The 24,368-nt window shown below is 48.5% G+C and overlaps 1 protein-coding gene across 2 annotated transcripts in view; it reads left to right on the plus strand.

Moving 5' to 3' along the window:
• RHBDL3 (rhomboid like 3) overlaps positions 1–24,368 on the plus strand; it is a 77,452-nt gene that overhangs the window by 814 nt on the left and 52,270 nt on the right. The window contains exon 2 of one of the 2 annotated variants that reach the window (XM_075579927.1): positions 4,798–4,821. The exons of the other annotated variant lie outside the window; for it this stretch is intronic. Coding sequence (XP_075436042.1) covers positions 4,798–4,821 — 24 coding nt within the window. The remainder of the gene's footprint in view (positions 1–4,797; positions 4,822–24,368) is intronic. 2 annotated transcript variants of the gene reach the window in all.

The raw sequence follows: 24,368 nt of genomic DNA on the forward strand, positions 1-24,368 counted from the left end.
TTACAATCTACATTTTATTTAATGCAGTGCTGATGGTATAGTCAGTGTTTTACGCAATATTTGTAATAGTTGAAATATAGAGCAGTGTATTTTGCTCTGTGTATAGTGTCAACCAGTGTTTGTCAACCAGGGTTCCTAGGAACCCTTGGGTTCCCCGGGCGTCCCTAAAGGGTTCCCTGCAATGTTCAGGTATTTTCGAAATTGTACCAAGTGCAGAAGAATTTACAATGCATCTGATCTCAGACGCGCTATTAGAGAGGGTTGGGGTTCCTTACAATGCATCTGATCTCAGACGCGCTATTAGAGAGGGTTGGGGTTCCTTACAATGCATCTGATCTCAGACGCGCTATTAGAGAGGGTTGGGGTTCCTTACAATGCATCTGATCTCAGACGCGCTATTAGAGAGGGTTGGGGATCCTTACAATGCATCTGATCTCAGATGCGCTATTAGAGACTGTTGGGGTTCCGTACAATGCATATGATCTCAGACGCGATATTAGAGAGGGTTGGGGTTCCTTACAATGCATGTGATCACAGACGCACTATTAGAGAGTGTTGGGGTTCCTTACAATGCATCTGATCTCAGATGCGCTATTAGAGAGGGTTGGGGTTCCTTACAATGCATCTGATCACAGGCGCGCTATTAGAGAGGGTTGGGGTTCCTTACAATGCATCTGATCACAGACGCGCTATTAGAGAGGGTTGGGGTTCCTTACAATGCATCTGATCACAGACGCGGTATTAGAGAGGGTTGGGGTTCCTTACAATGCATCTGATCTCAGAAGCGCTATTAGAGAGGGTTGGGGTTCCTTACAATGCATGTGATCACAGACGCGCTATTAGAGAGTGTTGGGGATCCTTACAATGCATCTGATCTCAGATGCGCTATTAGAGAGGGTTGGGGTTCCTTACAATGCATCTGATCACAGGCGCGCTATTAGAGAGGGTTGGGGTTCCTTACAATGCATCTGATCACAGACGCGCTATTAGAGAGGGTTGGGGGTTCCTCAGAATTTCACTTGGGGTTCCTTAACCAAAAAAAGGTTTGCAACCCTTGGTGTAAACAGACACAATCTCCACGCTTGCCATCTGATGTTAGTAGCATGGCGGCGGCGGCGGGAGTAGCAGCTCTAATAAAGAGGTAAGTGCTTTAGATATTACTTAAATCAAACCGTGTGAGAAAAGAATGACTGTCTGAAAGACGTCCAGTCTGAGCAGCGCTGGGACACGGTCTGTGCATCATTCTGTATGGGCAGCAACAAGCCTGGTTATCGGAGGATGTCCTGTATCGGTGGCAGTGAGGCAACGATCGGAGACTCGCTTTTACAAAAAACCGATGTCCATTCGAGTCGAGCAAGTTGCAAGGCAATGCATTGCACACCCCTCTGGCAGCCGAAGGGTTAATTTTGCTATCTGAAGAACCGGGTCGGTGTGTTTCTGCCCTTCAGCGAGAGTATTAATATTGGCAAAAATTTAACATTGTCATGAATTGTCAATGTATGTGTAAAATGCAAACGGGAGCTAAAGCGTCAATATGTTGAAAGTGTGTATGTGTGTCTGTGTGTCTATGTGTGTGTATATATATATATATATATACAGTGTGTCTATGTATGTATGTATATATAATAAAACAAATGTGTGTGTGTATACATGTTTGTTGTTCTTTTGTGTCAACAATGGCGTTATAAAAACCTGTGTCCATGTTATGTGTCTCTGGGGTTAAGGCGGGTTGTGTTAGAAGTGTCTCTGGGGTTAAGGCGGGTTGTGTTAGAAGTGTCTCTGGGGTTAAGGCGGGTTGTGTTAGAAGTGTCTCTGGGGTTAAGGAGGGTTGTGTTAGAAGTGTCTCTGGGGTTAAGGCGGGTTGTGTTAGAAGTGTCTCTGGGGTTAAGGCGGGTTGTGTTAGAAGTGTCTCTGGGGATAAGACGGGTTGTGTTAGAAGTGTCTCTGGGGATAAGACGGGTTGTGTTAGAAGTGTCTCTGGGGTTAAGGCGGGTTGTGTTAGAAGTGTCTCTGGGGTAAAGGCGGGTTGTGTTAGAAGTGTCTGTGGGGTTAAGGCGGGTTGTGTTAGAAGTGTCTGTGGGGTTAAGGCGGGTTGTGTTAGAAGTGTCTCTGGGGTTAAGGCGCGTTGTGTTAGAAGTGTCTCTGGGGTTAAGGCGGGTTGTGTTAGAAGTGTCTCTGGGGTTAAGGCGGGTTGTGTTAGAAGTGTCTCTGGGGTTAAGACGGGTTGTGTTAGAAGTATCTCTGGGGTTAAGGCGGGTTGTGTTAGAAGTGTCTCTGGGGTTAAGACGGGTTGTGTTAGAAGTGTCTCTGGGGTTAAGGCGGGTTGTGTTAGAAGTGTCTGTGGGGTTAAGGCGGGTTGTGTTAGAAGTGTCTCTGGGGTTAAGGCGGGTTGTGTTAGAAGTGTCTCTGGGGTTAAGACGGGTTGTGTTAGAAGTGTCTCTGGGGTTAAGGCGGGTTGTGTTAGAAGTGTCTCTGGGGTTAAGGCGGGTTGTGTTAGAAGTGTCTCTGGGGTTAAGGCGGGTTGTGTTAGAAGTGTCTCTGGGGTTAGGGCGGGTTGTGTTAGAAGTGTCTCTGGGGTTAAGGCGGGTTGTGTTAGAAGTGTCTCTGGGGTTAAGGCGGGTTGTGTTAGAAGTGTCTCTGGGGTTAAGGCGGGTTGTGTTAGAAGTGTCTCTGGGGTTAGGGCGGGTTGTGTTAGAAGTGTCTCTGGGGTTAAGGCGGGTTGTATTAGAAGTGTCTCTGGGGTTAAGGCGGGTTGTGTTAGAAGTGTCTCTGGGGTTAAGACGGGTTGTGTTAGAAGTGTCTCTGGGGTTAAGGCGGGTTGTGTTAGAAGTGTCTCTGGGGTTAAGGCGGGTTGTGTTAGAAGTGTCTCTGGGGTTAAGGCGGGTTGTGTTAGAAGTGTCTCTGGGGTTAAGGCTGGTTGTGTTAGAAGTGTCTGTGGGGTTAAGGTGGGTTGTGTTAGAAGTGTCTCTGGGGTTAAGGCGGGTTGTGTTAGAAGTGTCTCTGGGGTTAAGGCGGGTTGTGTTAGAAGTGTCTCTGGGGTTAAGGCGGGTTGTGTTAGAAGTGTTTCTGGGGTTAAGGCGGGTTGTGTTAGAACTGTCTCTGGGGTTAAGGCTGGTTGTGTTAGAAGTGTCTGTGGGGTTAAGGTGGGTTGTGTTAGAAGTGTCTCTGGGGTTAAGGCGGGTTGTGTTAGAAGTGTCTCTGGGGTTAAGACGGGTTGTGTTAGAAGTGTCTCTGGGGTTAAGGCGGGTTGTGTTAGAAGTGTCTCTGGGGTTAAGGCGGGTTGTGTTAGAAGTGTCTCTGGGGTTAAGGCTGGTTGTGTTAGAAGTGTCTGTGGGGTTAAGGTGGGTTGTGTTAGAAGTGTCTCTGGGGTTAAGACGGGTTGTGTTAGAAGTTTCTCTTGGGTTAAGGCGGGTTGTGTTAGCAGTGTCTCTGGGGTTAAGACCGTTTGTGTTAGAAGTGTCTCTGGAGTTAAGGCGGGTTGTGTTAGAAGTGTCTCTGGGGTTAAGGCGGGTTGTGTTAGAAGTGTCTCTGGGGATAAGGCGGGTTGTGTTAGAAGTGTATCTGGGGTTAAGGCGGGTTGTGTTAGAAGTGTCTCTGGGATTAAGGCTGGTTGTGTTAGAAGTGTCTCTGGGGATAAGGCGGGTTGTGTTAGAAGTGTCTCTGGGGTTAAGGTGGGTTATGTTAGAAGTGTCTCTGGGGTTAAGGAGGGTTGTGTTAGAAGTGTCTCTGGGGTTAAGGCGGGTTGTGTTAGCAGTGTCTCTGGGGTTAAGACGGGTTGTGTTAGAAGGTCACTTCGCAGGCGCAGAGGTGTTGAGGTCGGGAGCGGACAATATAAAAATAGCAGCTAATTAAGTATTAATGCGCCTGTTAAGGGGAAAGGAGACGGGGGAATGAAACGGCGCTAATTTCTCATTAATTACTGTTTGTCACTGTAATTACATTAATCAGAAAGTGGTTTACACACCTTCGCAATCCTTTTTTCTGTGTGTGTGTGTGTGTGTGTGTGTGTGTGTGTGTGTGTGTGTGTGTGTGTGTGTGTGTGTGTGTGTGTGTGTGTGTGTGTGTGTGTGTGTGTGTGTGTGTGTGTGTGTGTGTGTGTGTGTGTGTGTGTGTGTGTGTGTGTGTGTGTGTGTGTGTGTGTGTGTATCCAATATACCGGCACAGCACAAGAGATAATATCACATACAAGTGGTTTCCTGGGTCCAAAATGACTTTCTTCATAATATATATTGTGTGAATATATATATATATATATATATATATATATATATATATATATATATATATATACAGTGGTTGACAAATCACCAAAAAATCTACTCGCCACACAAAAAAATCTACTCGGCACCTAGTACCAAACGTGTGCTGCTTGGGCCAATATTTACTCGCCTGGGGGTTAAATCCACTCGCCCGGGGCGAGCAAATGTATAGGTTTGTCGAACACTGTATATATATATATATATATATATATATATATATATATATATATATATTGAGTGAATATATATATATATATATATATATACTATATGTATGTATATAGATATACTGTGTGTACTGTATGTGTGGTATATATATATATATATATATATATATATATATATATATATATATATATATATATAGTGTGTGTGTATATGTATATATGTGTGTGTGTATATATTGTATATGTGTGTATATATCTGAGATTGTGCTTAAAGGAGTACATTTTATATGTGTGTTAAATACATCCCCACATTTACAACTTTTAAATCTGTTAATTTTCCCTCTTTTTCTGCATTCCTTTCTCCCGCTCAGCACTGGAAAGCGCTTTTTGACCAGGTATGTATAAATCTATAACTGCCCCCTATAACTGCCCCCTATAACTCATCCTGTAACACTCCCCCAATCAGGGGTCCCTAATAAATGTGAGTTGTAATTAATTTAAAAACGACAACAACAAAAGCCAACTCTTTGCTTTTTGCATGGTTGCGTTCATTCAAGGAAGCCAAGGAGTGTTAAAATTGTTTACGAAATGTTTTGTTGGGCTAAGTGGGATTGCACCTTTTACCAACACAAATTCCCTCTGTGGATTGTAACGCGAGAGACCTGCACAGGAAGCAGCCTCACGCGTGTATAGAACACGCGTGCTTTAAGCATGAGAAACGGGGGGGAGCGTGTGGCTGAGATCATTGCGCGCGGGAGAATGCTGGTTATTTCCATGCCCGCGGTATCATCGTTTCCACGTGTCTCACCGGCAGAGCGTATGCAATTAGGATTACACGCCAAGAAAGGCCCGCCGAGGATCTCATCTCTGAGCTTAGACGCGTTCGTGGTTAACCCTTTGAGTGCCGGAGGAGGGCCCCTGGCCCATCGCGATCACGTGACCACTTCTCTGCGCGGTCGCATGACCGCGGCGTCACCGGGGAGTCCTCTCCCGGTCGGAACGCGTTTCAGAGCTTCGCGGACGGCGAGCTGGAAGCCGGTAACACGGCGGCTTACGTTATGGGACGCCCCGAGGGCACCTGGTGTAAGTGCCCAGGTTTACTAAGCGGTGCTGACCCCATGCACACGTCCATGCTGGGCTTTAGTACAGCGAGAAGGGGACGTACTCTGTGTCATTATATCACGGGGGGCGAACACTCCTTTTCTCCGTTTAGAAGGCCAGTGTCGCTGCACGTTGTGGAGGAAGTTATAGGCAGAGGGTCATACAGAGACCTGCGATCTCAGCATCTGAGGTTAGAAGCTTTCTTAGGACCTTTAGTGCACTAATGGCAGTGACAGGGTTAAGGAGTCAGTCCATCCTAGGGGCAAAGTGTACTAATGGCAGTGACAGGGTTAAGGGGTCAGTCCCTCCAAGGGGCAAAGTGTACTAATGGCAGTGACACGGTTAATGGGTCAGTCCCTTGTTGGAGCAAAGTGTACTAATGGCAGTGACATGGTTAAGGGGTCAGTCTCTCCAAGGGGCAAAGTGTACTAATGGCAGTGACACGGTTAATGGGTCAGTCCCTTGTTGGAGCAAAGTGTACTAATGACAGTGACATGGTTAAGGAGTCAGTCCCTTGTTGGAGCAAAGTGTACTAATGGCAGTGACATGGTTAAGGGGTCAGTGCATCCTAGAACCAAAGTGTACTAATGGCAGTGACATGGTTAAGGGGTCAGTCCCTCGTAGGAGCAAAGTGTACTTATGGCAGTGACAGGGTTAAGGGGTCAGTCTCTCCTAGAACCAAAGTGTACTAATGGCAGTGACATGGTTAAGCGGTTACATATGGGTGACAGACAGGGATGTCACCAACTACTGAAGGCTAACCTGGAGATAACATTTCTTAATTTAGCGCTTACCTTCAGGCGCGGCGTCTCCCGGCATTCTCTGATGTCGTAGCGTCCCGTTGTCGTGGCAACGGGCATCCCGCGACGCCGTGACGTCACGTAGCGTTCCCGTTGTCATGGCAACGCGGCGCGCCATTTGATGCCCCGCGACCACATGGACCGGGGAGAGATGCCGGGAGGACGCCGAGGGACACGGGAGACGCCGCCAGCCGCAGGTTTACCAGGTAAACCCGTAGCCCTGAGATACGTGGCCAAAAACCTTTGTTTCCGGGTCAAACCCGGAGTGGTGGCAAACCCCGGTGATAGAGGCTTTGGTTTGAAATGGTTAACGTTAGTATGTAAGCACGCCGAGCTGAGACTTCGGAGGGGATTTATTTCCTCCGGCTGCTCCCTTGTGTCTGATATCCCTGTGTGACCAACAAGACTTTGCGCAGGCAAATCCCCCTCACCCCCTCCTCCCCTGTCCCCTTATCTTTTATTTGCTCTTTGATAAAGACGGGAACATAAGTGTAAAACAAAATACTTTTATTACCCATTTAGAAACCACATTGTCATTCATTCCCAGCTAACCCAACATGCCAGATCTTTGCTTTTAGCATGGTTAGATTGCTTCAAAGAAGCTCAAGCTTAACTACCTTATTACATTGTTTCCCAAAGGTTTGGGGGTTTTTTTGCTAGCCGGATTCACGTGAAACCGTTTTCTTTCCCCCCCCCCCTCTTATATCTGGTGATATTTCGCATTGAATGACATCAGGTGAAGGGAGCGTTAATACGCTGCCGGGAGGAAGACGTTGAACGCCATCCTTTTGTCTAGCGAGCGTTTGACTCATGCCGGCGGCGTTTATGTTGTTGTTCAAATATAAAATGAACAAGGGGGCTTCCCACACCGCTCCCCGCACAATGGGCTGGATTGTGCTAGGGGGGGGAAACGGTTTCTGAACTCAATAAAAGCCATCATTAACATTCCTTCACTTGTTTCGATGTCATTTGCCTGGGAATGGGGATTCTCCCACATACCAACCACCCAAGCTCGGTGTTGTAACAACAAGGAGATCTGTTCTGCCCCCCTCTGCGTTTGGGAGGGGCGTGGGTAGCTAGTGACACTTCTTCTGTAGGCAACTATTTTTGAATAGGTCGGGGGGGGTGGCCGACTGCAGTCCTCAAGGGCCGCCAACAGGTCAGGTTTTCAGGATATCCCTGCTTCAGCACAGGTGGCTCAGTCCAGCACGGACTGATTAAGCTACCTGTGCTGAAGCAGGGATATCCTGAAAACCTGACCTGTTTTGGAGGATTGGAGTTGGCCACCCCTGGAGTAGCTCGTCAAATCCACTGCAGGCTTCTCTCATGTGGACGGTTTGCTGGTTTTTAGCACAGCCCCCCAGCAGTGCAAGATCTTTGCAACACTTTCCTGTTTGTGATATTTTGTTGCCAATATTCACAGCAGTTGGAGCTGCAAACTGTAACAATAGATAATGTACCTTAGTAATATAAGAATACATTGTAGCTGCTGAGTTACACTGTCTGAAGGATTGATTGAAGCTGAGAGGTAGCCATTTAGTGAACCCGGGAAGCAGGATCTTTGCAGATCGATCACGGGAGAACGAAACGATCGGCAGCTTAGGTAATTAGTTTTCAATAAAGGTAATCAGAGGCTGCGTATATTAAAACAAAAAAAATATCTTTTTTTTGTTGTATTAAGTGCCTGTGGTGCATTGTAATTTAGTTTAATAAGCGAATTTGCTACATTCTCTAAAATCACTAGATTGGCGGAATGCTGAGCTAATTACCAGGGCGCACACCTTGTTTCGCTCACTGGCGGTTACTGTGCTAATTTGATGACATTATTTGCCCATTGAGGCTGGGCAAAACGTTTAGTGGGGACTCAAATTAGGTCATTAAAAAAAAACCCACGCAAAATAGCATTTTGGACACTTTTTCATCTACTGGAATACTGAAATTCTCTACTTAAAGGAGCAAATTGTTTTCTTTTTTTTTAAATATGTGGGTAGCGGGGGGTCCCCCGAACTGAACTGTGTTCATTTGAGCTCCGGAGACCCCCTGCTTCTGAAGATACTTACCTCCGTAGGGGGCGCCGGTAGCTGCCCCAGTTCGCCACCAGGGTTCACGTAATGGCCGCTTTTCAACGCTTGTAACGCAGTGCAGTGCAAACCCTTGTAACGCAGTGCAGTGCAAACCCTTGTAACGCAGTGCAGTGCAAACCCTTGTAACGCAGTGCAGTGCAAACCCTTGTAACGCAGCGCAGTGCAAACCCTTGTAGCGCAGTGCAAACCCTTGTAACGCAGTGCAGTGCAAACCCTTGTAATGCAGTGCAGTGCAAACCCTTGTAATGCAGTGCAGTGCAAACCCTTGTAACGCAGCGCAGTGCAAACCCTTGTAACGCAGCGCAGTGCAAACCCTTGTAACGCAGCGCAGTGCAAACCCTTGTAACGCAGCGCAGTGCAAACCCTTGTAACCCTTGTAACGCAGCGCAGTGCAAACCCTTGTAACCCTTGTAACGCAGCGCAGTGCAAACCCTTGTAACGCAGCGCAGTGCAAACCCTTGTAACGCAGCGCAGTGCAAACCCTTGTAACGCAGCGCAGTGCAAACCCTTGTAACGCAGCGCAGTGCAAACCCTTGTAACGCAGCGCAGTGCAAACCCTTGTAACGCAGCGCAGTGCAAACCCTTGTAACGCAGCGCAGTGCAAACCCTTGTAACGCAGCGCAGTGCAAACCCTTGTAACGCAGCGCAGTGCAAACCCTTGTAACGCAGTGCAGTGCAAACCCTTGTAACGCAGCGCAGTGCAAACCCTTGTAACGCAGCGCAGTGCAAACCCTTGTAACGCAGCGCAGTGCAAACCCTTGTAACGCAGCGCAGTGCAAACCCTTGTAACGCAGCGCAGTGCAAACCCTTGTAACGCAGCGCAGTGCATACCCTTGTAACGCAGCGCAGTGCAAACCCTTGTAACGCAGCGCAGTGCAAACCCTTGTAACGCAGCGCAGTGCAAACCCTTGTAACGCAGTGCAGTGCAAACCCTTGTAACGCAGTGCAGTGCAAACCCTTGTAACACAGTGCAGTGCAAACCCTTGTAACACAGCGCAGTGCATACCCTTGTAACGCAGCGCAGTGCATACCCTTGTAACGCAGCGCAGTGCAAACCCTTGTAACGCAGCGCAGTGCAAACCCTTGTAACGCAGCGCAGTGCAAACCCTTGTAACGCAGCGCAGTGCAAACCCTTGTAACGCAGCGCAGTGCAAACCCTTGTAACGCAGCGCAGTGCAAACCCTTGTAACGCAGCGCAGTGCAAACCCTTGTAACGCAGCGCAGTGCAAACCCTTGTAACGCAGCGCAGTGCAAACCCTTGTAACGCAGCGCAGTGCAAACCCTTGTAACGCAGCGCAGTGCAAACCCTTGTAACGCAGCGCAGTGCAAACCCTTGTAACGCAGCGCAGTGCAAACCCTTGTAACGCAGCGCAGTGCAAACCCTTGTAACGCAGCGCAGTGCAAACCCTTGTAACGCAGTGCAGTGCAAACCCTTGTAACGCAGCGCAGTGCAAACCCTTGTAACGCAGTGCAGTGCAAACCCTTGTAACACAGTGCAGTGCAAACCCTTGTAACACAGTGCAGTGCAAACCCTTGTAACACAGCGCAGTGCATACCCTTGTAACACAGCGCAGTGCATACCCTTGTAACACAGCGCAGTGCATACCCTTGTAACACAGCGCAGTGCATACCCTTGTAACACAGCGCAGTGCAAACCCTTGTAACACAGTGCAGTGCAAACCCTTGTAACACAGTGCAAGGCAAATGTTGAAGAGAGATGGCGTGTGCAGCCACACAAAGGAAGGGCAGAAAAGGAACCCCAAAAAAACGTTTATTCAGCACATCGCAGACAATATGAAAAAGAGAACCGAAGCAAGTGTATCTCCGCTTCACACCCTAACAACAACTCTGTTTCATATTGTGCTTTTCTCCCTATGGGACTCGAGCACAATTACAGAAAAAGTCCCTGCCCCGCGGAGCTTACAATCTATGATGTTGGTGCCTGAGGCACAGGGAGATAAAGTGACCTCCCCCAAGGTCACAAGGAGCTGACCCCGGGAATTGAACCAGGTTCCCTGCCCCACACTCGGTGTCATTGTTATCAGTCAGTGCCTTCACTCGCTGAGCCGCTCCTTCCCCCTTTATACAGTTTCACTGACCCGCAGAATCGCCTCTCTGACCGCCTTTTAGTGTCTGACCCCATTAGCATATGTATGTTCTAATTACATGACTCCGACAACGTATGCAAAGCTAAACAAAGTGCGCTTTACAATCTGGTCAATTTATAGTACAGTAAATGCATCAAGCATGCAAGCACACGATGGGAAAAGGAATCCCCGGCAGGAGAGCTTACACTCTAATTAGCGGCAGTTTGATCCCACACAAGCTCATTTTAGAACTTGCTATATATCCAATTGTCTTCATTCCGCTTTCCCTGCCAAAGAAGTGCTAATCTCATTTGGGATCCTTTGATATACTTGTCTCTTGACAATGGGCGACCTTTGGCCCGAGTGCTGGCAGCTGTATCCCTAGGGATAAGTGAATAAGGACCTCGGGGGGGAAAAGCTATTGGCTGAGTTGAGCAGCTGGATAGCGGGCGAATGTGCGCTGAAAAGACCCTACTAATCTTCATGCCAGCTGAGCGATCGCGTCCTCTTGCAGACGCTTTAACCTAGAAACGTTCGAATATATTCGTCACCAACGCGAGTTTCACACTAGTCAACATTTGCTAATAAGAAATATATATATTTGTCTATTTAAGAATTGAGCCGAGTTTTAAGCATTCGGCTTAATCACAGAAAACCCACAGAACTCCACACCTAATTTGAACTATAATTTAGCAATTTTGTGTGTGTGTGTGTGTCTGTATATACAGTGTACGCACGCACGCGTGCACATAAACACACACACACACACACACATATATATATATATATATATACACCAATATGCTGTATACACACACTCGTATGTATCTGTTGCATCTCTGTTGCATTTTGGTGTTGCAGCCCAGAATTCTCCTTTAATAACTTTCCATTCCCCGCCTCTGATTTATTGAGGTGTTAGATATGCTGCGTTCGATTCCTTTTTGTTGAAACAAATGTCTCGAGGGTCATTTTTCCAACTTCTCCTGCTACGTGAGCCAGACCCACGGTACCTTAAAAATATAGCTTATTATTTTGACCATAGATTTCTGTATAGATTTTTTTTTTTTTTTTTTACTTTTCTTGTTACTCGTTGATACTTCTGCAATCTTTCAGGAGCAGGAGGGTGGGGGAAGAGATACTGCACATATGTAGCTAGATCCAGGGTTCTCGGTGCCGGGGAAACCCGCGGGATCTGCTTGGGCAGTGGTGTTTTTATAGGGATATAGTGCAGGAACTGTAAGTTCCAAGATCCTCAAAGCGCTATAAAATCCGTGACATTACCTAAAACGGGAACGGACATTGTTTCCTCTTGACGTGGTATCCTCAAGCTAATTATAAAATTATTTTAAAAATAGCGGCCCTTCTATATCTCCTACGCCTAGTGTTACCGTCACGATATTGTAACATAACGTCGCGTTCTCTTCCAATATCGTGACGGTATTTCAGTCTTGCTGTTACTCCGAAATAAGGAGAGGAGATGGAAATAATGATGGGAAATAATGCTATGTGACTTAAATGATGCCTAATCGTGGAGTTACTCATCCAGTCCCTGCAAAAGCCATATTAAATGGTCTGGATATGAGGGCCGCCACGTTTAGCTATGACCCAGCTAACGTAGAGTTAAGTTCCCGCTTCAGCAATTAGTCCCCGAGTAGCAATTGTTAAAGAAGGAAATATAACAGGCTAAATGTAGGAACCATTCACCCAATATCCAACCCCGTCCTAATAAATGGATAATCCCAATATCGAGGTTTTAGTTGGTGTCTGAACTACCCAGAAGTAGCCCCTCTCCTAATTCTGTTTAGCAGAGCGGCGTGACAATCACACGTAATTAACTTGACGTTTGGTCTGCAAACAGTGGCGTAATGAAGCCGCCCACTGTACTTTGTCCTGGAAATAATCTCATTTAGCTCCTCTTCGTACGGCCCAAACTCGGACAAAGAGCTGACAAAGCATCTCTCTGTTAATCCCACGCCAGGCTTCTGGTCTCCAGCGTGGGGGGCTTCTGGTCTCCAGCGTGGGGGGCTTCTGGTCTCCAGCGTGGGGGGCTTCTGGTCTCCAGCGTGCGGGGGCTTCTGGTCTCCAGCGTGGGGGGCTTCTGGTCCCGAGTGTGGGGGGCTTCTGGTCCCCAGCGTGGGGGGCTTCTGGTCCCCAGTGTGGGGGGCTTCTGGTCCCCAGCGTGGGGGGCTTCTGGTCCCGAGTGTGGGGGGCTTCTGGTCCCCAGCGTGGGGGGCTTCTGGTCTCCAGTGTGGGGGGCTTGTGGTCTCCAGTGTGGGGGGCTTGTGGTCTCCAGTGTGGGGGGCTTGTGGTCTCCAGTGTGGGGGGCTTGTGGTCTCCAGTGTGGGGGGCTTGTGGTCTCCAGTGTGGGGGGCTTCTGGTCTCCAGCGTGGGGGGCTTGTGGTCTCCAGCGTGGGGGGCTTCTGGTCTCCAGCGTGGGGGGCTTCTGGTCTCCAGTGTGGGAGGCTTCTGGTCTCCAGTGTGGGAGGCTTCTGGTCTCCAGTGTGGGGGGCTTGTGGTCTCCAGTGTGGGGGGCTTGTGGTCTCCAGTGTGGGGGGCTTCTGGTCTCCAGCGTGGGGGGCTTGTGGTCTCCAGCGTGGGGGGCTTCTGGTCTCCAGCGTGGGGGGCTTCTGGTCTCCAGCGTGGGGGGCTTCTGGTCTCCAGTGTGGGGGGCTTGTGGTCTCCAGTGTGGGGGGCTTGTGGTCTCCAGTGTGGGGGGCTTGTGGTCTCCAGTGTGGGGGGCTTGTGGTCTCCAGTGTGGGGGGCTTGTGGTCTCCAGTGTGGGGGGCTTCTGGTCTCCAGCGTGGGGGGGTTGTGGTCTCCAGCGTGGGGGGCTTCTGGTCTCCAGCGTGGGGGGCTTCTGGTCTCCAGCGTGGGGTGCTTCTGGTCTCCAGCGTGGGGGGCTTGTGGTCTCCAGTGTGGGGGGCTTGTGGTCTCCAGTGTGGGGGGCTTCTGGTCAAGTTATTAGGATATCCCTGCTTCAGCACAGGTGGCTCAATCGGTCCCAGCTACCGCACAGGGTCTCAATCAGTCCCTGCTTCAGCACAAGTAGCTCAATCAGTCCCTGCTTCAGCACAGGTGGCTCAATCAGTCCCTGCTTCAGCATAGGTGACTCAATCAGTCCCAGCTTCCGCACAGGTGGCTCAATCAGTCCCTGCTTCAGCGTAGGTGACTCAATCAGTGGATCACTCATTGAACCACCTGTGCTGAAGCTTTGATATCCTGAAAACCTGACCTGTTGGGGGGGTCTTGAGCTCTGGAGTTGAGCGCCCCCTGCGTTAGATCAGAGTCAGACGCCCGCTGCCTTATTTTTGTCCCTTCCCAGTTACAAAGTCCTCGGTTGGCACGGCGCCGCGACAAGGCGGCTGTTAATGAGAGCCCCTGAGCCCCCCGCGGCAGCCTGTAATCAAACACAAGGCTGATCCCTTTTATTTTTAATAGCTGCAGCTTTGCAAGAGCTGCTTGAAACAGAGGATCACAACCCCCAGGCTGGAGTTGGCAAGTAATTAAAAGGCCACACAAAGGCCGTTGGCAGCTGTAGCTGGGTCTTCCGTGCCAACGTCTCCAATGGCTCCGGCCCTCCACTTAATTCCCTGGCTTTAAAGCAGCCGTCCAAGCTGACGTTTTTATCTTAATTTTTTCCCCCCTTTAATATGAGCACCAATACAATGTCACACACCGATAAGTAATTAGCTAAGTTGCCGATCGATCCGTTCTCCTGTGATCGATCGGAGAAGATGCGGCTAGCGGGTTCACTAAATGGCTGTCAATTGGTGCACTGCTAGAGAGAGGGCAGGACTCAAAAAGGGGTGCGCCAGAACCTGTTTCAGAAGAGGAAGGGGATGTGACTTTGTAAATGGTTACTATAGAACCAAAAAATGCTTGTTACATTGAATGGCATTTTTAATGTATTATAGAGTATTTTCTCCTAGTACCGAACTAATTTATAAAAAAAAAAAACCACACACGTAGGATATTACTTGGTCTGCATCTTTAAAGCCTTAATAATGACTATATTTCACATTTGTGCAAGTATTTCTAACACCTGTATCATATACATTTACATTACGCACATGTGAGTTTCAGTGGGATACACTGCACTGAGCCGCCTAAGCAACTAGTATAAAATTAGCCAGAGCACAGAGTCCATGGATCCCCCAACAAGGTCCCACGCCGGGCGCCAAATGAAGAACTCAAATTCTCTGAAAGGCTGTTTTTGTTTTGTATTTTTTTAAATCAGTGACGGGGGCGCAAATTTAGCGAGTTCTGCATATTCGCGGCTGGCGGAAAAAAAAAAGGTGCGCCAAAAAATATACCGCTTCGCCGGCAATCGCCTACTGCGACTATCGTATTTAACACTTGGAGTGCCGCAGGGGTCGACACCAAAGTGCCACGTCACTGCTGAGGCGAACGGAAGAGGAGTGATCCACTTCCGGCCAGATGGCGTTTCGAGTCCCACAAGAACGCGGAACACGATTTCACCTAGATAACGCGCTGAAAAACCTGTAACGGGGGTGGGCAGCAGACGTCAGGAAGTGATGGGTAAGCCATGGCGCTCAACTGGTGACCACTTTTGTGTGTGTTGCAGTGGGTCTCCGGAGCTGAACCACGTTAATTTCAGTTCCATGGACCCCCTGCTTCCTGAGATACAGACCTCAGGAAAGGGGGGATACCGGTAGCAGCTCCGGCTAGTTTGGGCTAACATAATGGCGACTTAAATGTCACACGTCCTGCGGGCCAATAGGAAGCCTTAACATCATCCTTTGGGCCTTCCTATTGGCCAACAGGATGCCGGACATTTCAACGGCAGAGAGATCCTGGCAGCCCCCCACAGCGGTAAGCATCTCCGGAAGCATGGGGTCCCCAGAGCGGAAATGAACGCAGTTCCATTAACAAAAGCACAGAAACGTGTCGCCAGTTGTGCGTCCGACTTCCAAGGCTGGTAAATATACTGGCGACTTTTGCGAGTATTCGCATTAATAAATAGATTCATTTTTTGGAATCTGTCAAATCAACACCTAACTTTTGTTCCAATATCCAAATTGGCGGGGTTGACGCAGACATGACACGTCGCTGTCCTCATTATATTATGACGCAGAAGCACGTGGCTAAGGCCTTGGACATAGTAGACAGAGCTGAGGTTTCGCACGCACCTGTAGCTGGAGCGATTCATGGCCTGTAGGATTTTTATGACGTGTGTGGCGAGACCGCCCTCATTGGCTGAACCGCGCACGGACCCGTCCGTCGTGCGACCAAATAAAAAAAACGTTGTCGGCTGAAAAATCTGCCGCTTCCTCGCGCGCACTATGACCGGCCCCATAGATCCCCTGCATTTTGTTTGCACCGTCGCACAGAGAATGGACGCGGCCTAACAATGTAATAGCAATTATTACAAGAGCCGAGACGGAGGCGGCGGCGGCGGGAATAACAACGCCGCGCAGTTTGTCATCACAGCAGCTCTCAGTAATATTCATACTATAAGTTGATGTTCCTTGAAACTGAGTCGTGGGTACAAGCGGCCAGACTAGTCATAAAAAAGCATCAGAGCGTGTAACTGGCTCTGTCGCAGTGAGCGAGGGAGTATCATTCTCTGCCGGCCCCAGAGAGCGAACGCGACGTGTGTGCGCAGGCAGACAAGACACACGCAAATAATACATAGAGATGAGCCACATTTTCTGGGGCGGATTTGGATCTGCAGTGGATCGGTCGGTCCCTTTTGGTCCACGGATTTCAGCGAATCAAGGTCAAAAAGGGCGATTCGCGCTTTGCGTTTTTTTTTTTAATTATTGTTACCGATACACTCCGCTTATTCGGCAATCTGCTGCGCGGATGTTTCAAATTCAAAATTAATAGTAAAAAAAAAAAAAAGCGCTCCTTTCAAAGTTCGGCAGCGTTCATGCTGCCGCTGAGCGCGCTTAGCGCATTGAGTTCAATGAATGTCAAGGTGTCCGGACACGCTCACGCGGCGCCTGTGCCCGTACGCTCGTAGGCGCATGGCGGGACAGATGAAATTGATTTCCAGGCGCGCTGAAGGGTCACATGACCTTAAGGTTGGAGGAAAGGAGATTTCACCAGCAACAGAGGAAAGGGTTCTTTACAGTAAGGGCAGTTACAGTGTGGAATTCATTACCCATGGAGACTGTGATGGCGGATACAATAGATTTGTTCAAAAAAAGGCTGGCCATCTATTTAGAAAGGAAAGGTATACAGGGATATACCAAATAAGTATACATGGGAAGGATGTTGATCCAGGAAATAATCTGATTGTCAATATTTGGAGTCAGGAAGGAATTTATTTTTCCCCTAATGAGACATCATTAGGTGATATGACACTGGGGTTTTTTGTTTGCCTTCCTCTGGATCAATATACGGTGCAAATATAGGATAAAGTATCTGTCGTCTAAATTTAGCATAGGTTAAACTTGATGGTCATATATGTCTTTTTTCAACCTGTCAACTACATAACTTTGTAACTATGTAACTATGTCACTATGTATATGTCACTATATAACCCACAACTACATAACTTTGTAACGATGTCACTATGTATATGTCACTATATATATGTCACTATGTATATGTCACTATATAACCCACATCTACAAAGACTCCTCTTTCTTTCCCAGTAAGATAAATACATTGGTACTGAAGAAAATCCAGCACACCCTAATAATAGATACAATGTCACTGGTATATAACCAATTTGAAAATTTAATCAGTGCACAAATAAGTCAAACAAGTGACAACGCCACACTAGGAGAACAGATAACATATAGGTAGGGCCATACATGGGATGTACAGGAGAATAAGGGATAAAGGAAAAGTAGGATGGGACAACGAAGGGAAGGTGAGGTGAATGGTGGAAGGGGAACAAAGAAAAAAAAAAAAAAAGTGGGTCACAACGGGGGAGTATAGGGGGGCAACGTTTCGGGACTTGTCCCTTTGTCAGGCCCGTTCCCCTCAGTCCCAGGGGGACAAGAGGGTACATCCCTAGCCCCAGAACCCACAACAACAGAACTGACCCTAAGTAAAAACAATAGAAGACCCTCCACAAATTCTAAGTAATAGTCTAATTAAATACACATACAATATCCCTAAACTAATTGGCAAAATAAATCCACAGTTTAACTTTTGTATAGATATATTCAGGGACAAGCTACATGCAATCAGCTACAATGTATCAGTGAACTAGCAACAACTGAGAACACCAGAGAGCAGCAAAGAGAGGAGGCAAATCAGGAGTAATGCAAACCAGACAGTCCTAAGTTAATAGGACACACGAACTCCTCACTAACTCATTAACCCTAAAGCAGGGTTTCCCAAACTTTTTTTTCCGTGACCCGGTTATTTTTGAACTTCTCCTTCGTGACCCACTAAAAATGTTATCGCCTATACTGGCCTATATGGCCTGCACAGACACACACACACACACACACACCCACACACTGATACACGCACACACACGCAGCCACTGACAGACACGCAGCCACTGACAGACACGTACTGATACACACACGCAGCCACTGACACACACGCAGCCACACAGAGACACTGCTACACACACACACACACTGATACACACACACACATACAGATACACACACACACACAGATACACACTCGCTCTCCCTATACGCACACAGACACAAACAGTGAATTACAGGCAATGACGAATGTGGGTGGGTGGGTGTTAGGAGGGGGCCAGGGACACTTTTGTGAGGAGAGGGCCAGGGACACTTGGGTGGGTGGGTGTTAGGAGGGGGCCAGGGACACTTGGGTTTGTTAGGAGGGGGCCAGGGACACTTGGGTGGGTGGGTGTTAGGAGGGGGCCAGGGACACTTGAGTGGGTGGGTGGGTGTTAGGAGGGGGCCAGGGACACTTTGTTAGGAGGGGGCCAGGGACACTTGGGTGGGTGGGTGTTAGGAGGGGGCCAGGAACACTTGGGTTGTTAGGAGGGGGCCAGGGACACTCGGGTGGGAGACAGTGACTGGGTGGGAGAGAGTCACTGGGTGACAGTGACTGGGTGGGGTGACTTACCTTGTCGCCGGACGCTTTCCCCTGCTGCCCCCAATTTCCCCTGCTGCCCGGGACGGGAGGTGGGCTTGGGGGCACGGGAGATGGGCTCGGAGGGGGTGCCATGGGAGGTGAGCTCGGGAAGCTGGCCGTGGGGGGAAGCAGGCCACAGAGGAGCTGGTACTTCCTCCTGCGTCCCACGTTGGGAGCAGGGGGGAGGAAGGGAGCGGGCCCTGCGCATGCACGCGGGACCGCGGGGGGAATCAACGCCATTTTTTTTAACTTGAGCGGGGGGGGGGGAACGGGAGACACCGCGCTGCCAGCCTCGCTGCGACCCGGCAATTTTGGTGCCGGGGGACGGGAGACACCGCGCTGCCAGCCTCGCTGCGACCCGGCAATTTTGGTGCCGTGGCCCGGTGCTGGGTCGCGACCCACCATTTGGGAAACGCTGCCCTAAAGCTAACATCCATCATGGGTAACATGGGAAGGGTCATGGGGCTTTCACAAGTGTATCATCTGCCTTGAATTGTTTTATTCATTGCTCGGTCCCATTAAACATCTGTTATGTGTAGCACGGCTGTGTCCCTTCTCCTATAGAACTTCCACCCGAGGAGCTGGGAGCCGGGTCACTCTGTCCCAGGTCACTCTGTCCCGGGGACAATTCTGTGCTTTTTCCTAATGTCATTTCTGTTTAAAATTGTGCGTTTTTTTATTATTTTTTATTTTGCAGCAGGTATTCAGACGTTGACGGGAGCTTGTTCCAGGCGCCTCTGGCGACCGCGGGGTTAAGGACGCATGCCTTGTATTGGATGCTCTCCCGCCGCACTGACAAATATCCAGAAGCGGACTTGTTTTTATCCTCTACAACAAGGGTCTCGAACTCAGTCCTCAAGGGCCACCATCAAGCCAGCTTTTATGGATATCCCTGCTTCAGCACAGGTGGCTCAATCACACCTGACCTTTTGGTGGCCCTTGAGTACTGAGTTTGAGACCCCTGTTCTACAACAAAGGGGGGGGGGAGGAGTGTAACTCTAGTACTCAAGGGCCACCAACAGGTCAGGTTCTAATCAGGGCCCGTCCCGTCCATTAGAGAAACCTAGGCAGTCGTCTAGGGCGCTAAAAGTCCTAGGGGCGCATTGTATTGTATTTTGCCCCCCTGTGGGACTTATTTACCTGTCCCAGCTGCCCCCGATTTGCTGCCCTGCTTCTCCTTCAAAATCGAGCGTCAAATGACGCCATGGACGTCACAACCAACGTCACACAGCATCTCGTTGCCATGGCAACCATGATGGCGCATTACCGCGGTAACGCAACACCGTGCGACATCATGTCGGTGACATCATTTCACGCTGGATTCTGAAGGAGAAGCAGGGGGCGGCAGGCACGGGCAAGTGCCAGTGTTTATTTAATTTTTTCGGGCGCAAATGTAAAGTTTTCGCCTAGGGCGCAGGAAACCCTGGAACCGGCCCTGGTTCTAAGGATATCCCTGCTTCTGCTTAGGTGGCTCAATCAGTGGCCCGGTGGTTGATCTCAGGGCATGCGTCCTTAACCCCCTTGGGTAAAACCACATGAAAACCAAGCAGGTTTCTTTCGGTTTCGCAAGCATGTCCTGCACGGCTGCGGTCCCCAGCGCGCGGCCGACGCCGGTGCCTGGCGGCGCTCGTTCCCGGCAGCAGCGCATGTCTGGTGGACTCCTGGCAACGCACGGCCACGACGTCACGCAGCTGGTTCACCATCATTGGCTGAACACCCGACTGGGGCCTGTCCCATGGAGGGGCTGTGCCTCGTGCGTGGCTCACACGCCGTCACGCGCGCACGCCGTAGCAGCCGGGGACCTAGCCTAACACCTGCCCTCTCTGTCTCTCTCTCGGTACGATGTGACGGAGCAGATGGGGCAGGTCCGTGCCCGCGTTTGTTCATATTTGCTCAGGGTGCTCACAAAGAAAGGCCCGTTGTGTCGAGATTAAAGATATGTTCGTTTTGGTCGGATTCAGCTTCTTTGCATAAGAGGATTAACAAGTCGCACACGGGTTTGTGGTGACAAGTGCCATCTGGGCACCTCTAATTTGGGGCACTTCACGAGGCCTCTGCGCTACTTGCACCACTGGATGGAGATGCTAAAAACAGACGGTGGGGATTCTGTGGGGAGGATCTGATGGTGTGTAGAGCTTTCAAACCCTCACTGTTCCCTTCTACAGGTGGTTTATACTGGATAACATAGGAAGAAGAGACCTGTGAGGTTTGGGATGCTCTGTACATGTGAAGAAGAGACCTGCAAGGTTTTGGAAAGCTCTATGTAAAGAAGAGACCTGCGAGGTTTGGGAAGCTCTGTACATGTGAAGAAGAGACCAGCGAGGTTTTGGAAAGCTCTATGTAAAGAAGAGACCTGCGAGGTTTGGGAAGCTCTGTACATGTGAAGAAGAGACCAGCGAGGTTTGGGAAGCTCTGTACATGTGAAGAAGAGACCTGCAAGGTTTTGGAAAGCTCTATGTGAAGAAGAGACCTGCGAGGTTTGGGAAGCTCTGTACATGTGAAGAAGAGACCAGCGAGATTTGGGAAGCTCTGTACATGTGAAGAAGAGACCTGCAAGGTTTTGGAAAGCTCTATGTGAAGAAGAGACCTGCGAGGTTTGGGAAGCTCTGTACATGTGAAGAAGAGACCAGCGAGGTTTGGAAAGCTCTGTGCATGTGAACAAGAGACCTGTTAGTTTTGGGAAGCTCTATACATGTGAAGAAGAGACATGCAAAGTTTGGGAAGCTCTATACATGGGTAGAAGAGACCTGCGACGTTTGGGAAGCTCTGTACATGTGAAGAAGAGACCTGCGAGGTTTGGGAAGCTCTGCACATGTGAAGAAGAGACCTGCGAGGTTTGGGAAGCTCTGTACATGTGAAGAAGAGGCCGGTGAGGTTTGGGAAGCTCTGCACATGTGAAGAAGAGACCTGTGAGGTTTGGGATGCTCTGTACATGTGAAGAAGAGGCCTGGGAGGTTTGGGAAGCTGTGCACATGTGAAGAAGAGACCTGCGAGGTTTGGGAGGCTCTGCACATGTGAAGAAGAGACCTGCGAGGTTTGGGAAGCTCTGCACATGTGAAGAAGAGACCTGCGAGGTTTGGGAAGCTCTGTACATGTGAAGAAGAGGCCGGTGAGGTTTGGAAAGCTCTGCACATGTGAAGAAGAGACCTGTGAGGTTTGGGAGGCTCTGCACATGTGAAGAAGAGGCCAGTGACTACAACTCACATGTTGATCTGCTATATGTCTTTCCCTGCTGGAAGGAAAGGGAATGAATGGCACTAGCACATTGAGTAGGTTAAATGTCGTGACTGACAAATGTAGATATTCTTAAATATATGTTTATCTACATGACGGATAAATGCTTTGGATGGTATTTACAGTCTCAGCCTAACCTTTTGTGATAAGACTGTTTATGTACTGACCATGAACTGTGCTGCAAAGCTGTGTAATGCGGCAGGCCTAAGTTTATAGGGGTCCATTATTAAAACGGATAAAAAGCAAAAGGTGACACAGAGTGCTCATTTGCATGTCATTACCCAGAATCCCTGGCTGCAGTGGAAGCACTGTATGCTAAGAGATAATGGGGAAGGGCAGCGCTGCAGACGTGAACGTGCTCACATGTGGAATTTATATTCACTAAACTCTTAAACTGCAACTGACCGTCTTGGGTCCACCACACGGCGTGACGCGCGATGTGCCCGGGTAAACGTTCGAATAACGCCCGCTGCATCTGTACATACATGCATACACACGTACACACGTATATACACACGTACACACGTATATACATACGTACGTACATGCACTTGTAGATACATACTCGCGCTTGTAGATACACTCATACATACATACATGCATGTGCTTGCAGATATACTCATACATACATGTGCTTGCAGATATACTCATACATACATGTCCTTGCAGATACACACACATACATACATGTGCTTGCAGATATACTCATACATATATGTGCTTGCAGATATACTCATACATACATGTGCTTGCAGATATACTCATACATACATGTGCTTGCAGATACACACACAGACATACATGTGTTTGCAGATACACACACATACATACATGTGCGTGCAGATATACTCATACATACATGTGCTTGCAGATACACTCATACTGTACATACATACACACATACATACATGTGCTTGCAGATACAGTCATGCATACATACATACATAACATACATAACATAACATACATACATACATACATACATACATACATACATACATACATGCCCTTGTACCCAGTGGGCCTCTCCCAGTCTGGCTTGGAACCTTTTTCTGAATTGATCATTGAGATAATGAGAGATCAATCTGCAGGTTTCTCATGCAGGAGCTTCCATTATTGCCTTCCAACCACATTCATCTCCCAGCCCATTGATGGATCCCTGGAGAGGCGCACAGACAGATAACTACACGTTTAGCAAAGCGATCTGCAATACAGAGCAGCACAGGCTCATGTCCGGGACTCAGTCACCTGAGCACTCGGATTGTGAAACCTTTCATTGAACCAACGTGGAAATTCTCAGCTGTCAAGGTTGAAGCATCTAAGGGAGCGACGTGTGGGGGATCTTGGCAAAAACATACTGTACATGTTCTGCTTGAATAATTCTGGTCTCAAAGGATATAGCAAAGTCAGAAAACCATACAGAGTAAATGAGCCAGCATGTGTGCTACGGCTTAGCACCGTTTAGCAAGTCTGGGCCTGAGTGTTTATACTTTGAGTTCCCACAATTGCGTTTAAACATCAGCTAACCAACCTAAAGATTGTGAGGTTTATATATTAAATTAGATTGTAAGCTCCTCGGAGCAGGGACTCCTCTTCCTTAATGGTACTTTTATGCCTGAAGCACTTATTCCCATGACCTGTTATTTATATTATTTGTTATTTATTATTTATATGATTACCACGTGTATTACTGCTGTGAAGTGCTATGTACATTATGGCGCTATATAAATAAAGACATACAATACAATATTAAGAGGTCTTATTCTATATACTGAGGCGGCTGGTCAGTTTTTGAATGAACATCACCGTAAAGGTTAACAGGGATTTTCATCCCAAAATTACCAGGATAGCCGCATCGGCATACGGTATATAGAATGACCTCCTTAGTGTCAGGCTCTGTTTGTCTTAACGTATGTTCTGCTGTCATGCACAGTATGTATATATGTATGTATGTATATCTTTGTTCATATAGTGGATACAATGTACTCAAGAGCTTTACAGAAGAAAGTACAATGCAGAGAATTATCATACAATGAGTGCAACCAGCAAAATCAGACCATAGGAAATAAAACCCCTGCCCCGGAGAGCTTACAATTTAAGTGGTATGTTGGGAGGGTTACAGAGACAGCAGGTGAGGGAGTAAGTGCAGTTGATGGCAGTGCTTGGCCACAATGGTGGGTAGGAGCGACTGTGGGACAGCAGCCACGAGTCCAGGCTTTTGGAGTTCTTCATTTAAGAGGTGAGGTTTCAAGTTTGACTTAAAGGTGAGGAGAGAAGGTGCTTGACATACGCTGAGTGTGAGGGAGTCCCACAAGTAAGGGGGAGCGAGGGGAAAGGGTTGAAGGCGAGAGACAGCAGTAGAGGGGAAAGGGGTGGGTCATGCAGTGTCCTTTCTCCCACTTCATACAATGCTGTGGTATATGTTGGCGCCATCCTAATGAAAGCTAATAACAACAAGTACCATGGCTGCAAGATATTTAATACCTAGACCTTATATCAGAAAGCGATCCCAATGCTTTGAGCAGGCGTCTTGGTTTTATGAATGACGCAGTATTTTCGGCACCCCTTTTGCCGCAGGTTTCCAGCTGGGAGA

This window comes from Ascaphus truei, chromosome 22 (assembly GCF_040206685.1).
Source record: "Ascaphus truei isolate aAscTru1 chromosome 22, aAscTru1.hap1, whole genome shotgun sequence".
Classification (NCBI taxonomy): domain Eukaryota; kingdom Metazoa; phylum Chordata; class Amphibia; order Anura; family Ascaphidae; genus Ascaphus; species Ascaphus truei.